The sequence below is a fragment of the Hibiscus syriacus genome, unplaced genomic scaffold (genome assembly GCF_006381635.1).
Source record: "Hibiscus syriacus cultivar Baekdansim isolate YM2019G1 unplaced genomic scaffold, ASM638163v2 tig00004004_pilon, whole genome shotgun sequence".
Taxonomy (NCBI): Eukaryota; Viridiplantae; Streptophyta; class Magnoliopsida; order Malvales; family Malvaceae; genus Hibiscus; species Hibiscus syriacus.
The window spans coordinates 873,668-897,205 of record NW_024061991.1 but is presented as its reverse complement, the minus strand read 5'-3'; the positions used below and the strand labels follow the sequence as shown (position 1 = coordinate 897,205).

Genomic DNA, 23,538 nt, shown 5'->3' with positions numbered 1-23,538 from the left:
ATATAAAAAGAATTGAATGGTGCGTGATGAGGATGGTGAGATGTTAAGGTGCAGCAAAATATCATGGTATTTATAGTCAGCCGGGGGAAGTCCTTGACTGAGAATTCCAACATCTTAAGTCCTTCACTGAAAATCTCATGTCCTTCCCTGAAAATCTACAAAACTTTTGATTCCTCATTCAATATCTTTATTGATGAAGAAATAATTGTTTTATTACAATTGAGAATGGAAATGTTTAAGCATTTTTAGGTTTAGTGAGAGGCAAAGAAGCAAGAGTTTGATAGCAAGTTCGCAAAGACCCACCATTTAATTTTCTAAGATTTGGTTCCTTATCTTAAAGCAGAACATCATTGTCATGGCTGAGTCGGCTCATCGTTGGATACCACAAGTTGACAGACATTCTGAGGCCGGTTCATATGATGGTCATTGTCCAGTTGTGGTGGTGGCACCCTTCCTTTGTTCTTATCAGGCGTAAACGTAACCACTGCATTCCCTGATCTGAATTGGAGAGCCATGAGCGTTTGTGCGACCAAGCCGACGTCAGGGGTGAGGTGTGGCAACCCCATGGACGTACGGGCTGTGTCGGGAAACGATGGGAAGTTGACACGCGTGTCGTTTTTTCCAGCACCATCAGACTCGTTTCTCGTGTTGGCTAAAATTGACTATAGAATTGAATATTTTTTGATGGTATATCCTGATTCATTAGGCAGAAGAGGACTAATTTGAACAAAATTTTAAATTAAAGTAATTATAAGTAAATGTATATTAAATAGATAAATTTGACTTGACTTCATCACTTACGCTTATTGATTCTTTGACCTGTAACTCAATTATCAAGTGACATAACTCAATTATCAAGTGAACCTCAGTCATATTTTCTTTAGAAGTTTTGAGTTCGAACAATTAACATGTGCAAATATTGTCTTAAGAAGTTTAGAGTTCGAATAATTGCATTCGCAAGGTGTGTTATCAATTGATTAATTTTTTTGAACAAATACTACTTTGTAATTATTTCAGACTATTCAAAAAAATTATTTATGATCAAATTAATTTGTGGTTTATTTAATTAATTTAATCAGTTTAAGTTATTAAATCGGTTTAATTATTACTTTTGAAAATCCATGTAGTGAAAACCAAATAAAATAATAAAATAAACAATAAATAAACCCTAAGATACTATATATCTCAAATCAATATTCAACTCATACAAAACCAGTCTAATCCTCCATTAAAAATGGGTTAAAAAAACAATGGCTTCAAAATTTCATTCTCTTAGCTGGACCTTGATCAATGATGGGATCAAGGGCAGGAGGTTGAGGTTCCGCTGCTTGCTGGTTTTCCGGCTCTTTCTCTGCCTCTGTTGTAGGAGGAATAAAGCCGTCGGGAAACGGAGGTGGTGGAGGGGCTGGCCCTAACTGCAATTTGAATACATAGATTATTCTCAAAATAAAGAAGAAATCACAGATAGTTTCTTCAAAAACCAAAAAGGGGCTAGTAAATTTCTTCATAAAGAAAGGTTGTGATTTATGAATTATCAAAGTCAGTTTCCACATGACTATTTTTTTGGACTACTTGAAAGCATAAACTCCACAAACATCAAGTAGAAAAAGCAAGACAAGTAGGCAACAAACCAATGAAATCTCAAATGAAAAATGTTAGTGGATCATATTATGGATCCTATACGATCATACAAATTAAGATCGATATATGAGTGTGGAGGCAAAAATTTTACAACACATTGGTTACCTTTCGCTGTAAGGAGGCGAGAATATGATCCACACGCTTAACTTCCTTGAAGTCGATTGCCTCTTTACCACCCTTTGGTTCCAAAGTTTCACTTTCATTTTCAGTATTAACTGTATCAGAAATTCAATTCAAACAGTGTAAAAAGGCAACAATGAATGATGCGGGCACAATATGAGATACCAATGGATGCATTCCTACAGAGTTTGAAACACTAACAAGATTTGATTAATCAGATAAAACTTACTCCTAGAATGATGTCGCCAGAAAAGCTACAAATCAAAGAGTTAAAACTGCCCCTATATTGCTTATTAAATGAGAACACAGAGAATCCTTCAACAAAAAAACCAATCAACTGTGTACAAGCAAGGATGAAATAACTATTCTGACCATGTAATTATAGGAGACTAGATTCAGCATGCCTTGAACATTTACACGACTGTGAAAGAATTTAAGAACCGCATCATGAGTCACCGACAACCACAACAAAATTGTTCTAGTTTATGCAAGGATTACATGGTGGTCAGAAACTAGGGTAACTGAGAAACTTATTGGACCATGTCACAACAAGAAGAATATAATCTACCTCTGTTTTTCACATTGCTCTCTCTCTCTCTAAAACCTAAATAAACATAAACTATTTCCAATTAAAGAAATCAGAAGTGATTCCTATCAATGAAAAAAGGGAAAAAGACAGAAATATTTACCATATCCAATCTTCTCCAATTTTGATGCAGCAGTTGTAAAAGCTTTAGATATATAATAGAGAGCACGTCCCTGTCACATGGATAAATTATCAAAATCCAAAAGATGAAAGTGCAAACAGACTCGATGCGAAGGGACAATACAGGGAGAATGCTAATTTTATGAAGACAAACAACAGAAATTTATTCCTTTAAACTCTGTTTACTTGTTAAAACTCTTTTTTTCTCTTTGTTTTTATTACTGGATTTCTTTCTTAACTAGATATTCACTTCCAGGTGTGTAGTACAAATGACCAAGACATCTGAAGACTGAATGGAAAACCAGTTTTGGTAATATTTAAACAAAAAGAATGATGTTACCAGACTGAAATCAAAGGAGTGTCCAGGTGATAGTATCATTTTGTTATACAGACATAAAACATGAAAGGAAAACAATGTGACGGAACTTACAACTCGAGCTGCAAAGACATTGCAAAGCTGTGGTGCTTGATATATAGAACCATCCAAAATATAATATGCCAGCATCGGTGTGACTTTCTCTGCACTGTCCCTCTTTTGCTTACGAATAACAAAGAGATGTGGTTCCATAACTTCACTAAGCATATATTCTATCCCAGTCATTTTCCTATATTAAAGGGGGGGAAAAGAAATTACTGATTTTATGAGTAACTAAATCTTTAAACTAGGATTATAAGCGACGATTGATAAGATAATCAGCAAGTTTTCCAATCAAATGCTTTTTGGTAGCTATCAAAGCATTTTTCAAGTAGATAAAAAGCCAATCACAAATACAAACAACTAGGCTTCCCTATTCCGCTGGCAGAATGCATGGAAAATGGCTCATCTCTGGGTAAAATTGGAAACCAAATATTAACAAATTTAAAGCTTTGATTTACCCGAACAACTAATTCGTTAACATATCAATTGGGTTTCAGAATATTGACATATTCAATTCCAAAAATAAAAATGAATAATTTAATCTTGCAACATGCCAAAGAGAGTTGATTAACAGGGAACAAAAGAACTCAGACTTAAATTTACTTACGAAAGTTGAGAGATATCGAGGGGGTGAATGGATCGCATCCTGAGCTGCTCGTTGTTGCAGGTCCAATCATAGAACGGAGATAGGGCAAAGTAATCGAAAACCAGGTTTCGATCCAGAGGGTACGTGTTTAACCACAATTGGTCTCTGAAACATATGCCCGTCATGTCGGTTCCAGGAGGCTGCATAGGAGGTGGCGGTGGTGCTTCAAAGTCCCCCCCTGCCGCCGCCTGTGATGGCGGAACTAGTGGCGTCGCCATTTTGGAACTATGTTTCCTGGTAGGTTCTAGTTGACGTTTAGTCCGGTTATCATGCCTTTTAACTATATAAGGTCTCGAACGACGTCGTTAATAAAACGGTCGACGTAATTAATCGCAAGATTAGTTTGTGTTTTATCATGATTTTTATTCTTTTTATATTTATATTTTTACATAATTTCTTTAATAAATATTCTTATTTTCTAATAAAAATAGTTAGTATTTTATTTTATATATTTTTAGATTCATGTTTATTTAGTATTGCATTTAGAGCTTTCAAATTATATATATATATATATATATATATATATATACAAATTATAAAAATTACAATTGTTTATCACAATGTTTAAAGTTTTATTGGAAAAATTATTCTCAAACAATGCATTGATAGTGTAATCTTCAAGTAGGTTCAATAACTCGTAAAATTATACATTATCATCATTGTCAAGAAGCAAAACCCATATTTTTGTATACTGATTTAGATGATAGACTCGAACTCTAGCCTTGTGACAAAAGCTATCAGATTGGTCAAATTTTAGGTTGGATCATTATCTTCAAGTAGGTTGTCCAAACTTGCTTTCGTTTTTTCCCCCCAGTTTTTTTAAAGAATACTTGATCTGTGCTATATATTACACAAATTCTAATCATCTATGTACAATTAACTAAAAATTACAGTTGATGCAATAACGGATATCAAGTCAATATATGGAGTGAAGAGAAACTGGAAAGGAGAACCTTGTGCACCTAAAACTTACTCATGGGATGGCCTTAATTGCAGTTATGACGGCTCCGGTCCTCCCCGAATTATATCTTTGTAAGCATGTGTCTTCGAATAATCATGCTGGTTTAAGCTAGTAAATGCTTTCACTTTTCTAGTAAAATGTACATGTCTTTGGCGTTTTCCATATAATCCATACCTATTCTTTGCATACTGCGTATGCAATCAGGAACTTGTCTTCGAGCGAATTGACTGGAAAGATCTCTGCTTCGATTTCTAAGCTTGCAATGCTGCAACATTTGTAAGTAAATATCTATGTCTAGACAGATAGGAATGAAAAAATGAAGCAGCAATATCATCTATGACCATGGAAATTGAACAGATTGAAAATTTTTGTTTCAGGGATTTGTCAAACAATAGCTTAACTGGAGATGTACCTGATTTTCTATTACATATGCCGCTCCTGAGCATCTTGTAAGTCGTCCTGTTTTCGAATTAGATGTAAATTGAAAATCTATAAGTAATAATGGATGTTGCATCAATCCTACTGAAGAAACTTGGAAGGAAACAAGCTTTCAGGTTCACTTCCAGTTGCACTCATGGAGAGATCAAATAATGGATCACTATTACTAAGGTCTGCTTCTTGTCAAATTCAATTACTCATATCAGAATCTTAGTTCAAGATAGTGAACAGTCTACCATGTACCATTTTTCGCGTTTAAATCCCAAGTGACGATATAGTTGTTCCGTTTTTTATCTCAAATATCACTGATTTAATCATTTATCGATGCAAGTGTCGGAGAAAATCCAGACCTATGTCTGACAGCTTCATGCCAAAGGAAGGAGAAGCATAAGAACAAGCTTGTTGTTCCACTTGCAGCATCGGCTATTGTGATTTTTGTGATCTTAGCCGCATTAGCTGCATTTTGGAGCCTTCGAAGAAGAAAACAAGAAGGTATGTATATCACAAAAATATTAATCATATCTATTCAATAAAATGAGAAAAAGAATACCCCAGGTGCATCTCTGCTTATTAAACTTGTGTTTTGGTGCTATTGTTAGTTGTTACAAAAGTGAGTGCTGAGGATCAGAACAAGGGTGGAACAACATTGGAGTCAATAAATCGAAAATTTACATATTCCAAGGTCCTAAAAATTACCGACAACTTTGTGACTGTTCTTGGGAGAGGTGGATTTGGAACAGTGTTCCTTGGCTGCTTGGATAATACTCAAGTAGCGGTGAAGATGCTATCTAAATCATCAGTCCAAGGCTCGAAGGAGTTTCACGCAGAGGTCTGCACATTTATTATTCAACCCCTGGAATAATGTTAAGCTCATTGGCACATTTTTTGGTTATATTCAATGTGTGGCTTCATTTTAGGGGTCAAACTCCTAATGAGAGTGCATCATGCCAACCTAACTAACCTTGTTGGGTATTGCAATGAAGGCAGCCATATGGGACTTATCTATGAGTACATGGCTAATGGAAACTTAAAGCAGCATCTTTCAGGTCTTTGTAAGAGAACATCACACGCCCAATTTGTTCAAATGCATCTTGAAATTCACAAACTTGAATGAACTTAAGTTGCTATGGTGATGCAGATCGAGATGCACATACCATGAGTTGGGAAGAAAGGCTTCGGATAGCAGTCGATGCAGCTCAAGGTTAGAGAATTCAAAGCCTTTCACCTATCCAATTATTTCCTATATGCGATGAACATAACTCAGATGATGTGTTGTGGAATTTGAAAAATCTAGGATTGGAGTATGGATCTAATCCACCCATTGTTCACAGAGATGTGAAATCGGCAAACATCTTGTTGAATGAAAAATTCCAAGCCAAATTAGCTGATTTTGGCTTGTCAAGGGCTTTTCCAGCTGAAGGTGGCACTCATGTCTCAACAATTGTTGCTGGCACCCCTGGCTACCTTGACCCTGAGTAAGCTTTTTTCATGTTTCACATTTGTTCCGCCTCCGTCAAAAGTCCTCCACATTGTTTTCACGCCTCAAAGTTCTAGGAGAACCCCATAGTCAAGATCTCGGAAGAAATCTCCGGAGAAAGAATCTCAAACACTCAACACTCCTTGAAAACTGGGACTTGTTGGCATGACCTCTAACAGTCGCACATGACCTACCAGAGCCAAATCTACTATCACCTATAATCTTACCATATTTACCGAGCCTCATAATAATACTATCTCTGACACTTGCATTAATGGTTACTACAAAGCCTCTCAATCAAGATCGGAGAAAGGATATCTTCACTCATCTCCTGTCTACTTTCTTATGCAGATAAAATACTTTGACACTACGACGGTCCTTCTACTGACTACGACTTTCTATCCAAACCAAACTGAAAACATGATCATACAATTATTTTTAATTAAATCAAACAAACATCATTAATTACTAACTTCTATATGCTTGGAATGCAGATACCTAACAACCAACAGGTTAAACGAGAAAAGTGACGTGTTTAGCTTTGGGGTTGTTCTATTGGAGATATTTACAAGCAGGCCAGTGATCACCATATGGAACGATGAAGCCACTCACATTAGTCAATGGGTTAGTTCCTTGTTGGCAAAAGGGGACATCAAGGGCATCGTTGATCCAAGGTTGGGTGGAAATTTCGAGATCAATTCTGCATGGAAAGTTGTGGAATTAGCATTGGGGTGTGCGTGTCGCAACTCAACCGATAGGCCAACCATGAGCGAAGTGGTGATGGAATTGAAGGAGTGTTTGAAAAGAGAGGTGGCTCGCAACAGGGGAGTCCCCGGCCCAAGAACTAGCGGCCTAAGGCGCGGAATAAGCATAAATCTGGATACCGAACCCTCTCCCAGAGCAAGGTGAAAGTGTATTATTGTGATTCATTTAATGGGACACATAAATAATCTGTGTTTCTTTTTTCTTTCTCGATGTTATTAGGGTTTGACCCTTGATCATAATTGCTGGCAAATAAGTGTTTCTTTTTACCATTCAAATCATACATTATATATATCATGCTATGTCTTATATATACTGTGAATATCTTTTTGTCAACGAGAAGTATGGAAATTGATGGAAATTAGTCTCAACTTACAGAGATATGATTCTTGGAGGATCATAACCATTATAACTACAATCTAGACCCTCCCACAAGTAATCCTTGGGAACACATGGATCTCCTTGCCAATTTCTCTTCAATCCATACATTGATTTTATATTCAAGATAACATCAACTGTCATGTTACAAAAAATATGCAGATTGAATTCGTGTTAGTTTAAACATTAGTCAATATATGTTAATCATAGGAACATACCATCTTTCTGAACCATTTCTGATTTTGAGAAATTTTTAACCAAATAGATCTCGATAGCGTTAAGGATGGGTGGATGGGTCGAATCTTCAGTTCTGTATATTGAAAACTTCTGTTCATTTCCAGTCGATGGATATTGGGAGAAAATAATGTGTGCTGACAAGTAGGAAGGACGGTAGGGTCCAAACCAATGCTTTCCATTGTAAGATATGTTGAACACTCTAGACTCATTGGCTTTTAGCTCTTCAAGTTCGGCAATGTGGATATAGACATAGAGTTGGGAATCTGGATCAGTTCTGATGGAGAAGTCCATGGACATATTAGCATTGACTAGTGTACCAGCAGACATCATGGCACGCAACGGTGGACGGTAATTGTTATTTTCAGAGTCGATGACTAAAGACGTATTTATTTGTTTCCAATCAAGTTTACTGTAAGGCCACCATACACGATCATACAAGTCTTCTTTATACCTGTGAGAAATTGCTCATTAAAAGTATGATCTTAAGCAAATATATGTATGCATATGAAACGAAATAGCTTATACCTAAATGTTCCAGGTGTTGCTGAGGCAACATCGAACCTTCCGAAGTGTTCCAACGATCCGGCTTGAGTTTGATATGTTGTATTTGGCAAAAACCTTAGTTCTAATGATGATATGAAAGGAACCCCATTGCTGCAAATGATTTGAAGGAAGGACATGGATAATGTCCATTGTTAAATCACTTGACACATTTGTAAGAATCACGGTTCCCCAGAACTTTGATCCCAGGTGAAGATCAAATCTGGGAATTTCATTTTTCCCATCATAGTTTCCGTACACAAAAAGAGATCTGATTAAGTATTTATCTCCCATTTTCAGGCTTATATTATAACAGTTCCGGATCCCTTCAGGAAAGCTTCTCAAATGCCAAGCCTCTGCTGCACAGTTGCTTGGAATTCAAGTAAGATCCTCTTGCTCACGCCGGTTTCGATGTAAGCTGCATCTGATATGTAGTTTACGCCGGTTATGATTTGAGTATAGGATGAGTTTTCCGGTGACCCGCAATCCAAGCTAATGAAACCTGAAAAAGGAAAAAAAGAACCATAGGGTAGGACTCGGTTATATAGCGGAGAAACGTCCTGAAACACTATCGTTACATGCTATTAGCTAAAGATTTAGGAACCTGAACCTGATTGATCCTGAGCATGAATCAACATTGCAAAGCAAAAACTGCTAATCAGTACAAGAAGGAAATGCTTTAACATCTCCATTAGCACAATGGTGAGTTCTTTGCAAGGTGAGCAATGGAACAGTAAGCATATGTGTGTAAGTTATAATAAGCAAAGTAGGGTATTGGTGAAATAAATTATGAAAGCGAACTTGGTCAACTATTCTTCCATATGATTAGTTAAGCACTATATTTGTTGTATCCATGGACGGACATAAGATATTATGTTAGGAGGTGGAAAATTAGGAAGTAATATTAGAAATTTAAGAGTGTGAAATTACAAAATTTTAGGGCATACAAAATCATATCATCAATAGAAAATATCTAAACTACATGAGAATTTAAATTTTTCAGATAATGTGATCGTACCCGAGCCCCTCGGTTTATCCATGGTTGGATCACTGTCATCCCATTCCCATACTGTTTTTACCAAAATATTCAATGTTTTGTCAAAATATGTAGTTTTTACCATAATTTATATACCTTGCTAAAATTTATGACAATTTAGCACTTTTTTATAAATAGAATAAAATATCTAATGATATGTCCATAACAGTTCAACACTGACTCAATCCTAAACCGAATCGGCGGTATTATACGGACAATAAAATCAAATACTTATTTGATTATTTGAATTTCTAGGTAGGAATGTTTGACAATGATTATTTGAACTTGACCACTATAGGTTTAGAGTTCAAGCCAAATCCCCCATATAAATCCATGCAACCGAAACCGAGTCCTGTTCATTTCTATTGTAATAGGTGGTGTATAAATATAGTCGATGATCTTTAAAATTCTATTTTGCAAATGAAGAAACAGTCATCATGAGAGAACATACATAGATCTGAAGAAAATATTGAGTTAACAATTTCAACATATTGATTTCCGATTTTATTAAAGAAAATATATAATCAAAAGATCTTGACATTGTGATCAGAGTTTGTTTACAATCTCAGTTTCTTCATGAAAAATGAATAAAAAATGAAGTGAGTGGAGTCTAGCGACGTCATAGAAGTTTTGGCACCAGAAGCAGCTGTTGGGTTTGGTAGAGGGTCCTGAACCTGACCCTTCTGGCTAAGATGAGTGGACACATCGGTGGTGCCGTGGTCAGAGTGGTGGCGGTCGTCAGAGTTAGGTGGAGGATGGTAGTATAAGCGTCCAGTTTGTGGGCAATGGGAATGGAACCTTGCAGCTATTCTTATCCATGCATCCAATAACAACGTATATTTTCCCATTCAAAGGAGAGAAATTCTGGTGTTGGATTGCTCCGAAGCTTGTGTTTGATGAGAAAAGATTAAGGGGAGATTCTTGCTTTTATACTCCCTTTAAAGTCATTATGACTTTTTTCTATTTTGTGTTTCATTTCCTATTTGTGATCCTTCTTTGACCTTTGCATAGTTGTTTTACTTTAATTGCAGTTTGTTGAAATAACAAAGTATAATGATCTATTTCATTGTTTAATTTGGTACATTTCCATAAGTAGCATTGAAACCATCATCATCCTACAAGCCGACGTTGTTGTGGTTGTTGTTGTTATCTCTGCTAGTGTTCCAATCAATTGGTCATTCAAAATCTGGGAACTGCAATTCTTCGATCAGCTTTGAAGAATTGCAGGAAGTAGAATGTGGATGATGGCCCGGAATTAGTACTAGGGACCAAATTCTAATGGGGTTCGGTCAACGGAACTTTGTCGGTGCAATAACCATCGATATCTTTCACCATTGTCGTCGTCTCCGTTGTTTGGTCGAGTAAAGGGTATGTGATTGTCATGCTCTTTACTTCCTCCTTTGATTCAGTTATTGTGGAATTTAAGGATGTTTCAGGCAGCTCCTTGAAATGAAATCCATCTTGGAAAATGATTTCCTGCACTTTCATTTTTCAGTACACAACCTTTTCCTCTCTCCAATTTTTAGAAATTTAGACCATTTCTTTATTTTTTTCCCCCTAAGGTATATGCAGCAGGACAGTTAGTTGGCCTCTTGAATTTTATCCACTATCAGCAATGATGTTCTGCCTCAACTCGTCGGTGCTGAAACATCGACCACTGTGTGGAGTGTTATATTCAGGTTGTAGTCGAAATTAAGCAGGATGATACTTATGCATCTGCATTGTACACTTGGCTCGCCGGTCGCTCTTTTATGTTACTCGACCATTAAGTATTGAGAAAATAACTTTAGTGGCCGAAAATGTCTTATAATATACGATTTTAACCAACTTTTTTTGGATTTGCCAAAATGACCAACAAAATCGCAACGCGAACTCTAATTTTTCAACTCAGTTTCTAAATTCGCAACGCGATTTTGCGATAGTCCAAGTTCGCGTTGCGATTTTCCAAATTTACGTTAGTCCAAATTCGTTGCGATTTTCCAAATTCGTTACGATAGTCGAAGACACGTATTACCACGACCACGACTGGTGGTATTGTATTTGTTTCTTAAGAATTTTCTCTAAAAAGATAATATATGCTCGGACGTGTCGAAGACACGTATTACCACGACCACGAGACGGCGGCGGCGGCGGTGCGCGAGAGTCCCCCTTGTTCTCTTCCACTCAACAAGGAAGTGGGAAATTCAAGCCTTAAATACCCATTCCCAATAGTGTTTCCAATACTATGTGGGATTGAGCATTGCCAACACTTGGGAATCTTTTACACTATCGCAATACATTCTTTATTGTTTCAAACTCCACGTGAATTTGAAATAGTTAAAATGTAAACTTATTTTGGATTTTTCATTATCGCAACACTTTTTCACTATCGCAACAACACGTTTTTCAAACTCTCGCAACACATTTTAACTATCGCAACACATTTTTCAAAATCGCGTTGCGAATTTGGAAACTGAGTTAAAAAATTAGAGTTCGCGTTGCGATTTTGTTGGTCATTTTGGCAAATCCAAAAAAAGTTGGTTAAAATCTTATATTATAAGACATTTTCGGTCACTGAGGTTATTTTCTCTTAAGTATTTACCTTTGTTTAATTTTTTTGGGTAAATTTATACAAAAAGCCCTGAAACTTTCCTCTCAAACCTAGATTTCGGACTCCCTTTGATTCACCTGTCAGAGCATTTTCTTCAAAATTTGAACGGTAGGGAAGCCGAGAAGGAGGAGAAAAGAAATATATCTTGATTCCAAGTTGATCATATGATGGAGATGACATAACTGACCAAGATAAGATCGAAGCTTTAATTTGAGTTTTATCAATTTCGAGAAAAATCAAACTAAGAAGAAGAAAGAGGAGTGAAAGTGGAATGTTTTAGCACCAGTTCCATCATAAATGACGACAGTCAATGATCAAACTACGTTGGAGAATGATGTCGATCATGAGGAAGAAGAATGCTAAAAGTTTAGGTAAATTTTAGAAATAAAAAAACCTAAAACACTATATTTTGATGTTGACGTTAATCACTTAACAGTCAAGTGACTAAAAAATGCAAACTTTGAAAAATTATTGATGAAATTGAAAATTTTAAAAGTTTGGGTACCAAAACAGAAGCATGCCAGAAATTGGGTGACTGAACATATAGTTTATTCTTTAAACTCAAAATCCACCATCTGGATATTTTTTGAGGCGCTTAAAAATGCCACTATAGGTCAAAAAAGCAGTAAAAACCAGTTTTGCTATAGTATAAATTGGGAAGAGGTCTAACCCAGCACACATGGAACATATAGCTGTCCACATGACACCACCAGCTACAATTACAATTACAACCGCTAAAATAAAGTCAATCATCCCAACTTGAACCCGAAATAGTCCTATGCACACACGCAAATTGGTTATTTTGAGACCCCATGAAATGTGGTCAGTTTCAATGACATACAAAACCCACATTTATTTATCACCCTAGTCTATTGATTGACTAGTTTAGATCATATATTACATCAATTTGTTTACGAGATGACCCTCCACACTCAATTTGTACTATTTATGTTACTAAGATTTGAATCTCTAATTTTACCTTAAAAATTTAGTATCAGTTAAACTTTTACCACCACCATCATCAAAACATCATTAGTCGGATGATTCCAGGGATTGCATAAAGTATACGGCAGAGTTCTGAGTTGAATAAGCCACATATATTACAAAAGCAGCTGCAAAAAAGAAGCATAAACATGTGCTGAGCAATTAAGATTAGGGTTGGTTTTCAAGAGCACGCTTTGGGTTTGAGTCAAACAACAGGACCACTGCCTCTGCCTGCGGACTCTGATTTTTAGAGAATGTCTGCTGCTTTGGTTAGTTAAACAAAGCAAGTATTAAACAAGACTAAAGTGATCTTAATCATAGGTGCTATAATTGCCAAACCTTATGCATATGAAAATCCCCCCTCCCCGAAAGAGGTAAGATGACGGTCAATTTAATCGGCATTCATGTGTTTATAGTACATGAATGATACGTTGTTATATGGGTAAAGTATGCAGATAATCCATGCTTATATGTAACTTTTTAGTTAGGTCCCTCGAGTATAAAATAGTATGAATCGATCACTCGATTTATTGAATGTTATAAAATGATCATCAACGTTGAGTTTCGGATGAAAAATAATTTATCTGCATAACTTGAGTATTTGGAAGCAATAATACACGAAAACGAAGAATATGAAAACAAATAAAAGCCGCAAGCGAGAAATAATATATAAAAACGGAGAAGACCCTTTAACCTAAATAGAGCATTTAGAAGGAATAACATATGACACAATAATGAGAGAATTTAGGGTTTTGTTAAAACGAAGGCAATGGTGAAAGAGAAGAAAGTTATTCGAATCCGATTCAATTGAAATAGGATGAATTCGAACTCAAACTCGACTCAACTTCTTAATAAATCGAATCAAACTATTTCATACCCGACTTGAAAATCTCGCGAGCAACCAACCGAGTTGAAAGTCCGACCAAGGTTAGACAAATATTCAAACGGCGTCCGTCTGCCCTGTCGAGGTGGGGATCAGATTGTATTAGCTTCGGACCTCCAAATCTTTAGCAACAATGATTTAACAATTCCATCATAGACATTTGTGCTCTCCGTCTTCACCTATTATTTTAATGCGAAAACCTGTAACTTTTTAATGGCTTTTATACTATCTTTCCAGTTTTACTTTAATATATATTATATATAATATTTATATGACTACTATTAAATTTAAATAAATAAAGGGTAAATTACAAATTTCATTCAACTTTCTTCTCACTCTTATTTTAATCATTAAAGTTCAAATATTTTCCATTTACTCACTTATTAGAGCTAAGTAGCTAAGGTCAGTTAAGAGTTGTTAGAGCTGTTAGTAGTCAGTTAAGGTAGTTACAAAGCTTCTAGACTAGAACTAAGCTTCTGTTAGCTGCTATAAAGCAATGTAATCCGTTTACTGGAATGAATGAGAAGTATTCAATGTTTCTTGAATATCATGCTTAACCAATTTCCTAACATGGTATCATTCGCCAAACGGTCCTGATTTTATATTTTTTTCTTCCGCTGTATGGAAGAGGAGGAGAATATGCCATCGGCGGCTGCCTCCGCCATCGTCTCAGCCAAGTCCATAGTCCAACCTACCAAAGTTCAGAAGAAACGATGGGGAAGCTGTTGGAGCTTTTACTGGTGTTTCGGATCTCATAAGAACAGTAAGCGAATTGGCCATGCTGTCCTTGTCCCTGAACCAGTGGCACCTGGAGCTGCAGTTTCAACTGCTGAAAATGTAAGCAATCTGACTGGCATTGTAATGCCCTTTATCGCCCCTCCCTCATCTCCTGTATCATTCCTGCAATCGGGTCCTCCATCTGCCACCCAATCACCGGTTGGATTGCTATCCCTAACTGTCCAGAAACTATTCGATGAAAAGTCTGTTAGAGTTACAACCGAGGAAGCTGCCCATAAGTCCCTTGCGGCCAAGTTATTGATTGCTTGTTTCCTTCACTGCCACCTCGGCATTGGTTGCCCTGCTGAAATGTACCAAAAATCAGGATGTAATTTGAAGGCCGATCATGTTTGGGATTACAATTGTTCTAGTTGCAATTCAGTGGAGTGCTTCTCTAATTGTTCTTCGCCTTCGAATTCTGATGCTGCTAATGGAAGTAAAAACGAGAGTTTGCATAACTGTCGCTGCAAAGCAAAAGAGTCAAAATTCATGAAAGCAAATGAGGTTGCTTCTTGCCGAAAAGAAAACATAAAAATCCGTTCCGACTTCGATGAGCTTAAGATCAGGAGAGCTTGGATGTTCAATTACGAAGAACTTGAGAGGGCCACTGGTGGATTCAAAGAAGAATCCGTGGTTGGAAAAAGAAGTTTCTCATGCGTTTTTATAGGGGTATTGAAAGATGGGACAGTTGTTGCAGTTATAAAGGCTATAATATCTTCAGATAAACAGAAGAATTCGAAAGAGTTCCGCACAGAGTTAGATTTATTGTCAAGATTGAACCATGCCATCTTTTGAATCTGCTCGGATACTGCGAAGAGGGTGGAGAACGGCTTCTGCTTTACGAGTTTATGGCACATGGATCATTGCACCAGCATCTTCATGGAAAGAACAAAGCCTTGAAAGAACAATGGAATTTTCGGTAAATGGTTGTAGCGTAGTATTTTTTTTGTGGTCTTGTATAATTGAAATAACAATAAAGAAGAAAGAAATGAAGGTGAGGAAGAAGAACGAAAGGAAGCATCGGCACTTTCGATTCAAAGTGAACGGAAGGAAGCATCGACACTTTCGATTCAAGAAGAACGAAAGGAAGCATCAGCACTTTCGATTCAAAATGAACGGAAGGAAGCATCGGCACTTTCGATTCAAGAAGAACGAAAGGAAGCATCGGCACTTTCGATTCAAGTGAACGGAAGGAAGCATCCGCACTTTCGATTCAATTGTTCATCTTTTCAATTGTTCAGGGCTAAGATGTGCGTGTTACTTTGTTGAAGGAGGAGGAGAAAGTAGAGGGAATATTAGAGCTAAGTAGCTAAGGTCAATTAAGAGTTGTTAGAGCTGTTAGTAGTCAGTTAAGGTAGTTACAAAGCTTCTAGACTAGAACTAAGCTTCTGTTAGCTGCTGTTCGCGTGTTGTGAGTACTATAAAATATACGCAAATAATGTGCAAGTATACACAATCGCTCAAGTAATATAATGATGAGTGAGTATCGTCTCCACAGGGATTGGGTGAAATTACGAAAGTCTAACCAAAGCAACGCACTAAATTATCTAAGTATAGTTAGTTTTGATATATACAAATATCAAGGTAATGAAAATGTGTATGCTGGTGAATGTAGATTGATGGTGTGATGGTATAGCAAATGGAAATGCAGTGGCAATGATGGATGTTTAATATTGAGTATGGTGAAATGTCAAGGCAATGAAAAATGGTAAAAACAGTAAATAAAAAGATAAATAAATAAAATAAGAAGAAAATAATCCTCACGTGACAAGCTTCCAATGAAATGAATGGTAAGGATTGGTCTAAGGTTGCTAAACTTATTTCTCAAGTATATTTAAGCTATCTTGTCTTTACTTACTCGACAGGGCTTTCCTAAGGTGTTCAAAAGAACCTAACAGAATAGGATGCCAAGGCATCTGCTCTCACTCAACGATGTTGGACAGCCTACCCTATTGATAAAGACACCCTTTTTAGTCGTTGAAATCCTATCCTAGTCTCTTCCGAGATCTAAGGGATTAAGTTATAATATTCCTAGGCCGGTTCAAAACCCCTTGAAAATACCATAACTCATTGCTTATGAGGATCTTATCTTGCGTTTCTTCCGAATACTTACAAGTATTTTTAGCTTAGGATTCTTCCGAATACCTAACATTCATCTAAGAGATGGACATTTCCATGCCTCTTACAAGCCTAGATGGTGAAGCATTCATAAGCAAAGCAAATAAAGAACCAAAATAAACTTAAATATACCATTAAAAATAAAGTTTAAACAACCATTCAACCAACCACCACCAAATAAGTTAGTTCATGGTGGGGTTCGAAATATCCAAACACAAAGTCATGAAAATATTCGTTCCAACAACCCACAAATTAATAGAAAAATAGCAGTAAAAAGGTGTAGATGCTCGTTTCTGTCCGGGGCTAAGTCGGAACAGACCCGAAGCAGTAGTTGGAGGCCCAATCCAATGATCAAGCCCAGTCCACGTGAAGCCCTGAAAAAAAAAGTGATTAGAAGAAGTTAACAAATGTGAGAAATGAGTTAACAAAAAATCAGGAGCTGTTATTGTTAGTGGAAAGGGGCACGATATTGGTGTAATCAAAAACTGTAAAGGTTAGTTTTTTCTGGGGGAGATCAAAATAATAATAAAGGAGAGACTCCCCTATTGATTTTTTTTTTGGGGACGGAGAGAAGAACGAAAACAAAAAAGGCTTTACTATTTTTTCAGTTTCTTTTATCAAAACAAGGCAATACAAGTACCACATCATCACCCATTTCTTTCGATCAACAATTCAACAACATAAAGCAAAGCATTTTAAAGAAATTAAAAACGAAAGGAGTTTGATCCATTACCTGAACGGAGGGAGTAGTTAACTTCGTTGGAAAGAGGAATCTCGCTATAATCATCGGGGTAAGCATTCAAATTTTTCTTATTGCCCTAAGATGGTTGTGTTGTTTACTGTTAGGATTAGATTTACATTAAGTAGTATAATGGAATACTTCATTAATATAAAAATGAGAATACACAGAAAATATGCGATTGAAAATTTTTGAAAGAGAATTAAAGCTAGAACCATTCAAAAGATAACCCAAAACAGAATGGAGAAAGGAAAGAAATCTTACCGGTTTTGTTCAAGCTTTGGTTGGAATAGTGCGGTCGACGTTGAAAGCATGAAAATCTGGATTTTCTTTAGTTTTCTAGACATCAGGTGAGCAAAACAAGGTATACTTGTAGTCATTGAATTTAGAAGAAGAGAACTAGGATGCGTTATGGTAGTCATGGTTAGAGCTTTGAAGCTCCTGTAGAAGAGAAAGAGAGGTAGAGAAAGGAGAATGAAGGAGAGCGGCAGAGGTGGCTTAGTTTAGGTTTATTATTTATTTAAGTTTTATATTAATAGTTTTGGGTAAATTAAGTTTAGGCCACCGACTTTGTTTGGTAAAAATCAGATTTTCAGTCCTCAAAAGTTGCATGTTATCACGTTTAAATCATTGATTTGTGTTTTATTTATTTATTTATTATTAAACACTAGTTCATAAATATTATATATATATTTATATCGAATATGTTTCATTTAATATGTTGTATGTTGTTTTTGTGTATTACAGCATGCTTTTAACTTATACATTACAACATAAATGGATTACAACATGTGTTAAGCTTATATTAAATTATTAAATAGGTGTATGTAATTTTGTTATGAATATATTACTTTGCATGATAGCTCTTTTTGTTTAATCTTCAATGTATATGTGATCGTGTGGCATTTTTTTTTACATGAATTGTATGATATCCTCACGTGCATAATTTGATCTATTATATAATCGGACTAAGGGTAATACCCTTTTAATTTAAAATTGTCTTGAGTGGCCTGTCTTAACTGATTAGAGGGCCGTTTTGACCATTTTAAATTAAAAGTGTATCCCGAAAGTGAAATAAAAAAATTGATTTGTCACCTAAAATTTGGGAACGAGAGAAAAAGAAATGTTCGTTTATTTAAATATATCGAGAAAAGGTTGTTATATCTTTAAGATCTGGTCTCGATATTTGTAAATAATCGAACATTCTTTATCTTTCTAAAACGACTTGGTAATTTTAATTTAATTCGTTTGAGTGTTTTTTAAATGTTTTAAATTTACATTTTTATTTTATGGGATCAAAAATCAAAATAATTCGAATTTGTAAAGTTCATTGCAAAGACGTTAATTAATCGATTAGGTACCGATTTAGGGCGTTGTGGGGGTGCTAATCCTTCCCCACACGTAACCGACTCTCGAACTCGGATTTTGGTAACGCAGACCTCAATTTGTTGTTTTAATTAAAATTAATTTTTATTTAAAATGACAAAGCATTTTTGGGTGCCCAATCACACCCTAATCAAAGATTGGTGGCGACTCTTTGAACCGTATTTTTTTGATCATAAAGGAAATCCAAAAATTTTCGAAACGATAGGTCTTTTAAATCGCATTTGTTTTTTTAATTAAAAAGAGATAATTAAGAATTAATGTGTTTTTTTAAAATCTCACCTTTTTTCACCTCCTAAGAAAAAATCGTTTCGACAGCTTGGCGACTTCGCTGGGGACCTTTTTTTTTTTTTTTAGAGAGTCAAGCCAATAGTCGATTAATTAATTGTCTTTGCAATTGAAAATTACAAATTCGTTTTAATTTGGTTTTTGATCCCTTGGTTGGTTTTTAAATAAGTTTCGTTTGTATTTTGATTTCTTTAATTTAATTTGATTGACAATTAAATAGTTGTACTAATCTGTTTGTTAATGATTTCAGAATAATTATTTGTTTTGGGAATTGATTTTGAGTGTTTTTATTGATTGTTTTTTCGCTTTTCCTCACACACTGCACAGCTGCATTATCATAACATGAGCTAAAACCCCGCTCCGTCCTATTTAAGTATGAGTGAGAGACTATGCCCTCGTGTGGTTTTCACCTCCGCATGGGATAGTGGATCGCTCCTGGAGCTCACGCCTTATGGTCCTCGTGATGGTAATCACCTCCGCATGGACATAAGGAGGTGTGTTCCCTCGAAATTGAACTCGATCCCCTAAAGCCTGTGATAGGCCAGGATTGAGGGTTCGGCAGCCCAATGGGGCACCGGCAAGGACAATTCGAGAACCTATTACTTTAGAACCTAACCCGGCATATAGTGAACATAGAGCCCGAACTTAGGTTGAACCAAACCCGAACCTTAAGAATCCGTGAGGAGGGTACACAAGGAAAAGTTTTTTGAGTCATTTATTTTCGTTTTTTCGAATAAATGCATGCGAACTAGATATCATGCGGTTAGGTTTATTTTTGAATAAGCATGCGAATTAGATATCATGCGGTTAGGATTTCTTTTTATGGATAACAAAGCATGGGGGTAGATATCATGTTGGGTAGGATCTGATAAAGCATGATTGGGTAGCCAGCATGTGGGTAGGATTCTTGAATAAATTATTATCCCGACTTAATTGCTTTATGTTACTAACCGATCTTTTGTTGTTTTTGCCTTGTTTCTTTTCTGTGTTGCATTGCATTGTCCATTACATGGTGTTGATTTGGGGTCGATGTCCATATAGAAGGCCAGTAATATGGAACGAACGGTTCGGAAAGAGGTTGAGGACAATGCAGATGTTCTGAGGTGGTCGGAACAGTCCCAGTTGACCAATGGAGACAGCGTGATGCCTGGATATGTGTCAGAGTTATTTGGTTACACTCACATCAACGTACGTCAGAATGATCTGAGTGAGCTAAGAGAGATATGGGGAAGATGGGAAGCAGCCGATAAGGAGATGTTTTATCAGTTGTACGGCGATATTCCTTGTCTTCTGGATGTTCCTATTGACCGAAATTTGTTTAGAGCATTGGCACAGTTCTGGAACCCAGCTTATAGCTGTTTCACATTTGGTAGAGTAGATCTGACACCAACAATAGAGGAGTATCAAGCTTTGGTCCGTTGTCCGAGGTCCCAAATGGAATATATACCAAGCTGCCAGTCACTCCTTCATTTAAGAAAAAATTACTATTGATGACCGGAATGAGTGAAGATTGGGTAGTCAGAAACATTAAGAAGAAGGGAGACAGTGAGTGCATCTCTTGGGCTGCTCTGAAAGAAGTAATTGCTCATCATCCTGATAAAAGAAAGAAGCTTGACTTGTTTGCTTTAGGGATTTATGGGCTTGTTATTTTTCCAAAAGTGCTAGGATATGTAGACGTATCAGTTGTTGACCTGTTTGAAAGATTAGACAAGCACGTGGATCCTGTTCCAGCTATTCTAGCTGAGACGTTCCGGTCTTGAGTTCTTGTAGGCGCGAGGGAGAAGGACGCTTTATAGGATGTGCGCCTTTGCTGCTAGTGTGGATTCTGAGTCATTTCAAACATGTTGAAAGAGTACCAGGACGAGTGTTTCTAGAGGGGTTTTCGCCTTTGAAAGATTTTCTTTCTAAAGAGTGGCCTGGGGGTTTTACTAAAGAAAAATGGATGGTCATCTTTAAGGATATCAGAGATGGAGATATTTTGTGGCGAGCTTCGTGGAATACCTCTTCGGATATACTTTACCGATGTGGAGAGCGAGATTGGGTTCCTTTGCCAGGTATATGGGGCTCTGTTGGGTATGCACCGCTACTAGTTTCCAGACAGTATGGGTCAAGGCAGTTCATTCCAGCAACATGGGACTTGGTAGGGTCGGATTTGCATTCAAAGGTGATCAGTATAAGGGTAAAGTTAAAGGGGTGCTGAGGCCTAGAAGCAAACTCGTCGCGTGAATTTGTTTACTTATGATCTCGAGTTGTCTCAAGAGTACGAGCAGTGGAGAAGTGGTCGAGTAAATGACAATATCCCGATGGTGAATCCTGAAAATATTCAGCCGGTGGAGGAACAGTTGAGAGTGGTTCCATCTCCATTAGAGTTAGCCAAGCGCGATTTCGAAGCAGAACGGAGACAATGGAGAATAACTTTACAGAAACTGGAAGATGAAGTGTATCAAAAGGGATTGGAGATCGATATTCAGAAGAGTAGAGCAGATCGAATTGAAAAAGTAGAGAAACAACTTCGGCTAGACTTTGACGATCTTCGGTCAACTTATCAGCGAATGGTAAAAGCTCAAGTAGGTTCTAGCTCGAGTAAGTCTGTCGAATTGAGGTAAGAGGTGGCGAGCCTCAAAAGAGTAGCCGGAGAGAGTCAAGAAGAGCTCAAGCAAAGCAGGCACCAAGTGAAAATTTTATCGAAAGAAAAGGATTCTTTAGAGCAGCGATTACAAAAGAGTCAAGCCCAGAATGAAAAGTTGAAGGAGAAAATTTCAAGTTTAGAGACTGCATTACGACGATACCAAAACAAGGAAGGTAGCTCGAGCCAGGGGGAGGTTGAAAGTCTGAAAAAACAAGTGAGTGAGCTTGAAGCCATGGTTCAAGATTTCAGAGGCAAGCAAGTGAGTTATCGATAGTTCCTTATGAGGGGGATATACAGTGGCGTTTTTGGTGGGAGCGAGCTCAGGCGAGAGTTAAGCAAATAGAGGATTTTATTGCTTGTTACCTAGACCACGCGCGGGGAATAGCTCAATATTTGGTCATTCTATCTGAGGAAGCTGCTGATGTGACTGAAGAACTAGATCATGAGGCTGAAGAAAACCAGAAGATTGTAGAGTTACTAGCACATGTACAACAAATAGGAGAAATGGTGCAGATTTATTTGTGATATGTTTCAACTTTGTAATTGAACGTCGTTCTAATATAAAGAGTTGTTCTAAGGAGTCGTTCCAGGATCAACACCCTGCATTTTGCATATGCATTTTTAATGCATTTAATTTTTGCATCGCATTTTATTCATTCATAATCATATGTTTCATATTCATTAATAAATATCAGCGATAACAAAATGACTCTGTGACAGAGTAATACTGGAAAATCCCAAGTATATATACAAAACCAGGAAGAAAGTTATGGAAGACAAACTTGCCCAAATTGAGAAGGCTCAGTCGGAGTTACAAGATAATATCAAGAAAATGCAAGAAGATATGATGAATGCCCAAAAGGAGATGTTTGCCAAGTTTGCGAGTATGTTGGATGGAAGAAATCCAGAACATGGGAAAAGCCCTATGCCAGAAGGTGTAACTGAAGACCCACTTCATCATACAGGGTTAACCCCAGAACAATCTCAAAATGTTCAAGTGACCCCTGTTCATGTCCGGAAGGTGCACATTAATCCAGTCAGTGCTTCTGTTAACGTACAGCCGGATCTAGTTCGTATCAGGAAGAACATCAATATCATCAAGTCCGGACCTTGATGAAGAAGCCAAGAAGGACCAAAACAATCTGTTGGAAGAGAAATGAAAGCAGTTAGAAAGAGATGTCAGAGCCATGAAGGAAGATACCAGTGTCTATGGATTTGACGCAAAGGAGTTAAGTCTAGTTCCCGATCTGGTCTTGCCTCCAAAGTTTAAGGTTCCTGACTTTGAAAAGTTTGATGGTACAGGTGCCCCTCTGCACATATCACAATGTTTTGTAGGAAGATGACGGATACATAGGGGACGATCAATTGTTGATACACTACTTTCAGGAAAGCTTAACTGGCTCGGCAATCCGATGGTATAACCAGCTGAGTAGAGCTAATATTAAATCGTGGAAAGACTTGGCTAAGTCCTTTTTGAGCAATACAAACATGTGAAGGATGTTAGGCCCAACAGGATGATGTTGCAAGGAATGGAAAAGAAGTCTAGCGAGAGTTTTAGACAATATGCTCAAAGATGGAGAGATGTAGCAGTGCAAGTCCACCCGCCATTGGAAGAGGAGGAAACAAATATGCTTTTTGTCAACACCTTAAAGGCTCCTTTTTCTCGCATCTTATCGGTAATCCTTATCGAAGTTTTGCTGATGTAGTTACGGCAGGAGAAATGATTGAAATGGCTGTTAAGAGTGGGAAGTCGAGGGAGGAGAGTCTAGTAAGAGGCCACCAACGAG

The 23,538-nt window shown here is 37.0% G+C and overlaps 2 protein-coding genes across 2 annotated transcripts; one reads left to right on the top strand and one right to left on the bottom strand.

Moving 5' to 3' along the window:
• The first annotated feature begins 26 nt into the window (after nucleotides 1–26).
• On the top strand, nucleotides 27–7,316 carry LOC120185600 (probable LRR receptor-like serine/threonine-protein kinase At1g05700). Its single transcript, XM_039189777.1, has 15 exons — nucleotides 27–35; nucleotides 320–471; nucleotides 1,277–1,393; nucleotides 3,553–3,611; nucleotides 3,668–3,768; nucleotides 4,421–4,563; nucleotides 4,697–4,768; nucleotides 4,870–4,941; nucleotides 5,021–5,101; nucleotides 5,262–5,422; nucleotides 5,530–5,763; nucleotides 5,848–5,976; nucleotides 6,069–6,131; nucleotides 6,225–6,405; nucleotides 6,902–7,316. The coding sequence occupies exons 1-15, from the start codon at nucleotides 27–29 to the stop codon at nucleotides 7,314–7,316; spliced, it is 1,989 nt and encodes a 662-aa protein (XP_039045708.1).
• LOC120186234 (mediator of RNA polymerase II transcription subunit 6-like) lies at nucleotides 1,201–3,811 on the bottom strand. Its single transcript, XM_039190227.1, has 5 exons — nucleotides 3,493–3,811; nucleotides 2,898–3,072; nucleotides 2,451–2,520; nucleotides 1,747–1,856; nucleotides 1,201–1,415 (listed from the first exon to the last, which is right to left on the bottom strand). The coding sequence occupies exons 1-5, from the start codon at nucleotides 3,747–3,749 to the stop codon at nucleotides 1,257–1,259; spliced, it is 771 nt and encodes a 256-aa protein (XP_039046158.1). The 5' UTR covers nucleotides 3,750–3,811; the 3' UTR covers nucleotides 1,201–1,256.
• Nucleotides 7,317–23,538: the final 16,222 nt, after the last annotated feature.

Bases quoted from the DNA above. Each gene is read 5' to 3' on its own strand.
- LOC120186234 (XM_039190227.1), bottom strand. From the start codon at position 3,749: ATGGCGACGCCACTAGTTCCGCCATCACAGGCGGCGGCAGGGGGGGAC. The intron at 1,857-2,450 runs GTAAATATTTCT...TTTCTGATACAG, and splicing joins ATTGGAGAAGATTGGATATG to TTAATACTGAAAATGAAAGT. The intron at 1,416-1,746 runs GTAACCAATGTG...TTCAAATTGCAG, and splicing joins TCGCCTCCTTACAGCGAAAG to TTAGGGCCAGCCCCTCCACC.
- LOC120185600 (XM_039189777.1), top strand. The intron at 1,394-3,552 runs GTGGTGGAGGGG...TCGTTGTTGCAG, and splicing joins AAAGCCGTCGGGAAACGGAG to GTCCAATCATAGAACGGAGA. The intron at 5,764-5,847 runs GCACATTTATTA...GCTTCATTTTAG, and splicing joins GGAGTTTCACGCAGAGGTCT to GGGTCAAACTCCTAATGAGA.